Consider the following 7,500-nt stretch of genomic DNA (forward strand, 5'->3'; position numbering starts at 1 on the left):
TTTATGTATATATATATATATATATATATATATATATATATATATATATATATATATTACAATTCCTCTTTATGGATTATCTTGTATTCCTTTCCGTAGTGAATAGCGGTTATGATAAAAAGACAAGCGACGTGAGGCTAGTCAATCAGGTAACCATGGCAACCGTAATAAGTGTGTTTATGTTGCTCTAAAATGCATAAATATTTTTCATTTGTAAAGAACGCAATCATTACTATTGTATCACTCGCGTTTCCTCCATTTATACATTCACAGTAAAGGGTTTGATGTTTGTGTAATTTATCTATGTATTTTTATTTATTTATTTATTCTATTCTATTTTATTTTATTTTTTATTTTATTTTTTACAAATGGTGGAAAGGATGGAATGGTATGATAATGAAGGGAAAATTGGTAAAATTGGAAAATGTAATTGAGACTCATTTCATCCATGATATGTTAATTGGGAAATGAATACCGGTTTATCATAGTCACGCTTTTTTTCTTCCACATGACGAATAGAAAGCATTATTCTTTTATATGTATATTTTCTAGTAAGTTCATTGCTAGCCATTTTAATAACATTCCTATGATAAAACTCATATATATGTTAATATTTTTCTTTTTCTTCCCCATAAACCATAAATTCATACAAAATAAATTATTACGTTTAAACCCTGTTGACACTAATTACTTGTGAATTGTAAAAATTCATTAGAAATGTAATAACAAGTATAATAACCTCAAGAAAAGACTGTATACACCACATTAACCACATCACCACATTACCATACACCATGCAGGCAGTGTCACAATCACCCAGACATGGTGGCGCCACACATCCGGTCCGAGCCACAGAGCGGCGACTGCCGAATCAGCAATTTAGCAAGCGCACAGAGGCGGACTCACACACAGACACACGAACACACACCAATAGATGCAGTCAATCGCCAATTCGGAATAACACACGGCAACACAATAGTAATCAACCCTTCCCCCCTGGATATATTATGTATTGTAGAATGGGATATAGGTAGTAATTATGAACCAAGAACAAACTTGTAAAGGGCCAAACATTCCGACTAAAAATCTTGACAAGGTGACTGAGAGCACCTCAAAATTTAGCAGACTCAGCATTTCCGGAACACAAAACCAGACTGCACGAGTCGAGCAACCAGTCGGTGTGTGACGTGCCCTAGTGAAGAATTGTGTACAGAAACTGTGTGATAATTTATTAATAAAGGAGAAAAATTCGAATAGAGTGAATTACCACGTAGCACCTGGAGGTAATTGCCCACTAAATCATCGTACGTTAAAACAAACCAATCTACGGACAGCGACAGCCCCACCTAACGGTACTAACATACTTTACAAATGCAAATTATAAATACCCCCTATATGTATTTTGCCAACTTCTAACTTAACATATATTTGTGCATGCATTAATTTTTTTAGATTTCACTATTACCTTGTTATATATATTATACCTACAAAAACTTTCATGTTACCCTTTTATGCATATTTACAATTTTATGACATTATTATTACCCTGTTTTACATACATTGTATCATTTTGATATGCATTTTATCAGTTAAGTGATTCTTGTTTGCATTATACACATTTTTATTATAATATTCATATAGAATATTATAATAAAAATGTGTATAATGCAAACAAGAATCACTTAACTGATAAAATGCATATCAAAATGATACAATGTATGTAAAACAGGGTAATAATAATGTCATAAAATTGTTATTACCCATTGATGACTTATACCTCTCCTCTTATCTAACTATAACACACTATCTTTTAGGTAATGCATGCATCCCTAGTTAGACACTAACATGGCTTCAGGAACGAGATCCAAAGTCAAGAATTTAATTGACTCATTCCTTTCTCAATCGAAAGAAAAGAAACCCCCCAGTGACATCGATCATTCCACACCTAAAGTAGATTCTACAATTATTCCCGAGAATAACGTTGACAACCCACACTTAGAATATGCCTCATTCCACGAAGAACTGCTTGACGCAAACCAACCACCTCCCCCAAACCTCACCACAACTCCAAGTTGCCCCTCATGTAGACCCCCAACAACAACCCCCAAACCCCACAACCCATGTATACGAGAACTTAGCCTGCCCTTCTCCACACCAAACGTCAAGTCAAACATCCTTCACCTCAAACCCCTACCCAAATCCATCACAACATCCTCACCCACAACTCCCATCACAACATCATCACCCACAACTCCCATCACAACATCCCCACCCAACCCAACTGCCAACCAACCCACATACATCCCAACACCAACCTACAATAGTCAATAACTACCAGACTATCTCCCCTCTAACCGAAATCCCCACCTTCTCTCAAACTAGCGGACTCTCCATCACTGACTTCCTAACGGCATGTGACCTTTTTTTCTCTAAAAATCCTAACTACTCTAACTTAGAGAAGATAAATCTATGCCGCCAGAATATACAAGCCTCAGATGAGCATAGATCCACGGCTCGAATGCTTGATAACCTTATTGCTGGTGGAATCACATACAATGAATACAAATCCCATCTGTTTAATGTCTTTCAGAACAAACAAACAAACAACATTAACTTTCTCCTCACATTTCTAAACAACACTAGAACTCAAAAACAGACTAACATCAAAGACAATGTTGCCAATGCAATAAAAGAAATTAGGGAAAATCTAGAAAACCAAAGCCCTTGGACCTTCACAAACATCTCAGGAAAAAAAGCAATGACATTAGAAAACCTATACACATTACTAGAGATAGGCCTTTATCTTTCCCAACTCCCACCAAAGTGTCAAAAAGAAGCAGCTAGAAGGGATTTACCAGAAACCCATGAGTTTATAATTATATTTTAGATATCACCAACGCTTGCAACATTTCCCTCTCCGACAGGCACCATTATGCTAGACTAAATAGCCTTCAGTCACACCAGTCCCCTAGCTCCAATACAGCACAACCATCAACCTGGTGTTCCTACCATCTTTCAACAACTCACAACACCAGAGACTGCACACAAAAACAACAAATACAAGCACAAAACCGCACTACCCCTTGCTCAGTTCATGGAACAACGACTCACACAGATGCCCAATGTAGAGCACAGCAACACCAACAACCACAGACACAACACCGCACTACCCCTTGCTCAGTCCATGGAACTACCTCCCACACAGATTCCCAATGTAGAGCCCAACAACAAAACCAATCACCCACGCAGCCCCCCCCCCACACACACACCACTCAACATATCAAGACCAACACGGCCAGGTAAATACTGCAACCTACACAAAACCACAAATCACTCCAACGAGGAATGCTCTCAACAAAGATCACAACCACATCCTCATCAGAGAACAAACAGACCAGTTACGGCATCACAACAAACACCGTACTCCCACAGAACGTCAAACTCAACACACACAACTCAACACTGATTGGGGGAACGTGTACCAGCCTCACGCACCAGACCACCATAGGAACGTCCGACCCACCCCACAACTATATCACTCTAAAGGTAACACTAGATCAAATCAGTGTTGAACCTGAACCTGAACCTGAACAAACCTGAACCTCATCCCCAGAGCTCTCTACGAATTACTTAATGACCCACCCCAAATCCAGTACTGCAACACAGAAGGCCTACTGATAGAAGGAAGTACCATATCACTTCATGATATGATAGACTTAGATATAGGAATTAACAAATCCCAGGTAGGCCTCACATCCTTCCACTTAGCAGGTGCATGGAGTCTCGACCACCAAGGAATAATAGGTTTAAAGTCCCTACAAGAATGGAAGTCCATCATCAACTTAGATACCAACAAAATCTCCTTCCGAGATGAAAATGACAACTCCAAAATTCCTGAAACACCCGATCCAGACACACAACCTCTTTCATGTCTATCTGGCTTAAATAACCCCACTCCAACTAGGAGCTACTCATTCCGTCCACCACCTTATGTCAGCTCAAATGTCTAACACAGTCATCATACCCCCTAGACATTCAATAACAGTCCCACTATATATACCTGGAGCAATCGAACATCAGGATGTCATAATTGACCCAGACACGTCAAGAGTTAACAACATATCCCTCGAACCTTCATGGGATTTAGTGTCAGGAAATAAACACACCCTAGCTATGTTAACAAATCTCTCCGATCAACACCGCAAAATCAGAAAGAACACAAACATTTGTTCAGTCCACCTCCATAATTCGCCAATCCAAGAACCACTCCCACAACACATCAACACTGTAGGACAAACACAAAACCTCACCCCTATCCACCCCAACCAAATAACAACATCAGCCAACGAAGAGATATGTAACAAGCTACTAAACCTCCTCCAAAGGAATAGATCGGCTATCGCCTTAGAAGGCGAACCTCTAGGCAAATGTGATATAACTAAACACCACATCCAAATCCCCCCCAACACCACCCCCGCATACACCCCCGCGTACCGCAGACCCCACAGGAGGAAAACACAAGTAAACAACAGTGTGCATGATATGTTAAACCAAGGTGTAATTTCTCACTCAGATTCCCCTTGGAACAGTCCCCTCTTCCTAGTCCCTAAGAAAGACGGAACTCTACGCCCTGTTGTAGATTTTAGGAAAATCAATCACCTAACTCAATCTGACCCACACCCACTACCTGCCATGCAAGATGTCTTGCAATCCATAGGAAACGGGAATTCTGTATTTTCCACAATTGACCTTAAGTCAGCCTTCTGGCAAGTGGAACTGACAGATGAATCAAAACCCGTAACTGCATTCTCCACAGATAAGGGACATTTCCACTTCGAGCGCATGCCCTTTGGCCTTAAGAATGCCCCCTCAACCCAACAGAGATTAATGAATCGCATTTTCAGCGATATGATAGGAATCTCATTATTCGTCTACTTAGACGACCTCATCATCTATAGCCCCACACAAACTGACCACCTCCATATACTAGAGATTATCCTAAAAAGACTAAAAAGCACGGGATTGAAAATCCAACTAGGCAAGTGCAAATTCCTACAGACGGAACTCACCTTCCTAGGCCATAAGGTAGACACCCAAGGCATCCATACCACCACAGACAAAATAAATGCCATAGCTAATTTCCCAACCCCCAGAAACGCAGATGAAACAAGAAGTTTCGTAGGACTAGCCTCATACTATAGACACTTCATACAAAATTTTGCACACATAGCATCCCCTCTCACCAAATTCACAAGAAAAGGCGAGACATTCAAATGGTCTGAAGCGGAACAGACAAGCTTCGACACCCTTAAACATGCTCTTACCACAGCTCCTGTCCTAACCTTTCCTGACATGAAGAAAGAATTCCTTCTTTACACCGACGCCTCCTCTAAAGGAATAGGCGCAGTTCTACAACAAAAGGATGAAAACGGGAAAGAGCACCCCATTGCATACGCAAGTAGAGTACTAAATAAGCCTGAAAGTAATTATTCAACAACCCACAAAGAAGGACTTGCATTGATATGGGGTTTAAAACATTTCAAATATCTCATACTAGGATACAAGATAAACATCTTTACAGACCACCAACCCCTAGTCTACCTCTTTAACTCTAAAGACCTACATGGCAGAATTGCTAGGTGGAAAACCACCTTACTAGACTTTGACCCTAAAATCACATACTTAGCTGGAAAAGCTAACGTAGTAGCAGACTCACTAAGCAGACAAATTCACATATCAACCTTAACAAAAACAACCTTTATTCCTATGCAAGACCTTAGAGAAGAAACAGACAAAGACCCGACATGGTCTAAAGTAAAACAACATCTACTTTCAAGAACACCCTTACAGTCCCGACCACCTGTCCCTATAGAGGAACTCAAACTGGTCGACGGAATCATAAGGAGAACCACAAACGACAGAGAAGTTACTGTCATTCCCAAAAGCCCTAGTTCCCAAGGTCCTACACATATTGCACGACAGCGCAATGGGAGGCCACTCAGGCAGGGATAAGACACTGACTACTGCTAGGCATTCATATTTTTGGACACATATGAAAAAAGACATAACCACACATATAGACTCATGTGTCACTTGCAACCAATTCAGAGGACCTGACCCCAAACAACTCAATATCAAAGACATCCCACTCCCTGCTGAACCATGGGAAACACTTGGCATTGACCTACTTAAAATGCCAATGAGCCATCAAGGTTCCAATTATGTACTCACGGCAGTCTATCTGTCAAAATACACAATCCTAGTTCCACTACAAGACAAAACAGCAGAGACTGTGGCCAAAGCATTGGTTAACAACATATTCTGCAGGTATAATATACCAAGACAAATGCTGTCTGATAACGGTTCTGAATTCAAGAACGAAGTAATGCGCGAAATAGCACATTTATACAACATAAATAAAACCTTCGCCACTGCCTACCATCCACAAGGGAATGGACTAGTAGAACGCACTAACAGAAAAGTGCTTGAAATCCTCAGACCTTTGGCCAACGATCTTTCGGATAGTTGGGAAGATTGGCTACCCCAGGTACAAGCCAGTATCAATAGCACAGTCAACTCCGCAACAAAGATGTCCCCCCATGAGATCATATTTGGCCAAAGAATGCGGCTACCCTACCAAATCTTTAACCAACCCCCACCCCCCTTATACAACCTAGAAAACCTTACACAATGCCTAAAAAGAGGCATGCAAAGTATATACAAACAGGTCAGAGAAAACCTCAAAGCAGCCCAAGAAAAAACCAAAACCAAACAACACAAACGATCATCTCCACTCAACATAACACTTGGAGACACAGTCATGGTCAGAGACTCTAATAGAACTAACAAACTCAAACCCAAGTTCCTAGGCCCCTTCACAGTCACAACCTCACTCCCCAACAATGTTTTCCTACTAACGGACCCTTCCGATCACACAACCGTAACCATACACGGAGAGAAATTAAGAAAAGTCAAACTTAACCTAAACGCAACCCCACCTCCCAACCAGAACCCACCCACCAGACTAACAAATAACCCAACCAAGCGCAATTCCCATCACATGACACTACGTCGACGCAACTAAAACATACACTTTAGCTCTCGCCCCTGAAGATGCAGGACGTCATGCATCCCTCAGTGGAGGTTAAAATGGCCAACATTACAATAAACTTCTTTCCGCATATCTATCAAACCTTCTCTACTTCCTTCCGACCACTATAACCTTATCGAGAGTCAGATATACATATCCTTAATCACTAAAACAAAAACTCCATCCACAGGATGCAACCACTACTACTACTCCCCATCCTCGTCCACTTCTCACTCAGCGTACCCATACTGATACCAGGAGCAATCGTCAACAAACACGGCAATACCGCATGCGTAGAAGACTCCATCATGGTAAAGATGCGGATATCACCCCAATTGTTACTAAAACCCCTCATGGAAATTCACAAAGACCTATTCCAAATACAGCAACAAATCTTCACCCAAATACCC

General features: G+C 40.8%; 1 protein-coding gene across 1 annotated transcript in view; it reads right to left on the bottom strand.

The window, feature by feature from the left end:
- LOC143025694 (uncharacterized) overlaps window positions 1-7,397 on the bottom strand; it is a 9,167-nt gene extending 1,770 nt beyond the window's left edge. The window contains exon 1 of the mRNA XM_076185695.1: window positions 7,334-7,397. Coding sequence (XP_076041810.1) covers window positions 7,334-7,397 — 64 coding nt within the window. The remainder of the gene's footprint in view (window positions 1-7,333) is intronic.
- Window positions 7,398-7,500: the final 103 nt, after the last annotated feature.

The sequence above is a fragment of the Oratosquilla oratoria genome, chromosome 5 (genome assembly GCF_046742065.1).
Source record: "Oratosquilla oratoria isolate Oo_2021 chromosome 5, ASM4674206v1, whole genome shotgun sequence".
NCBI lineage: Eukaryota > Metazoa > Arthropoda > Malacostraca > Stomatopoda > Squillidae > Oratosquilla > Oratosquilla oratoria.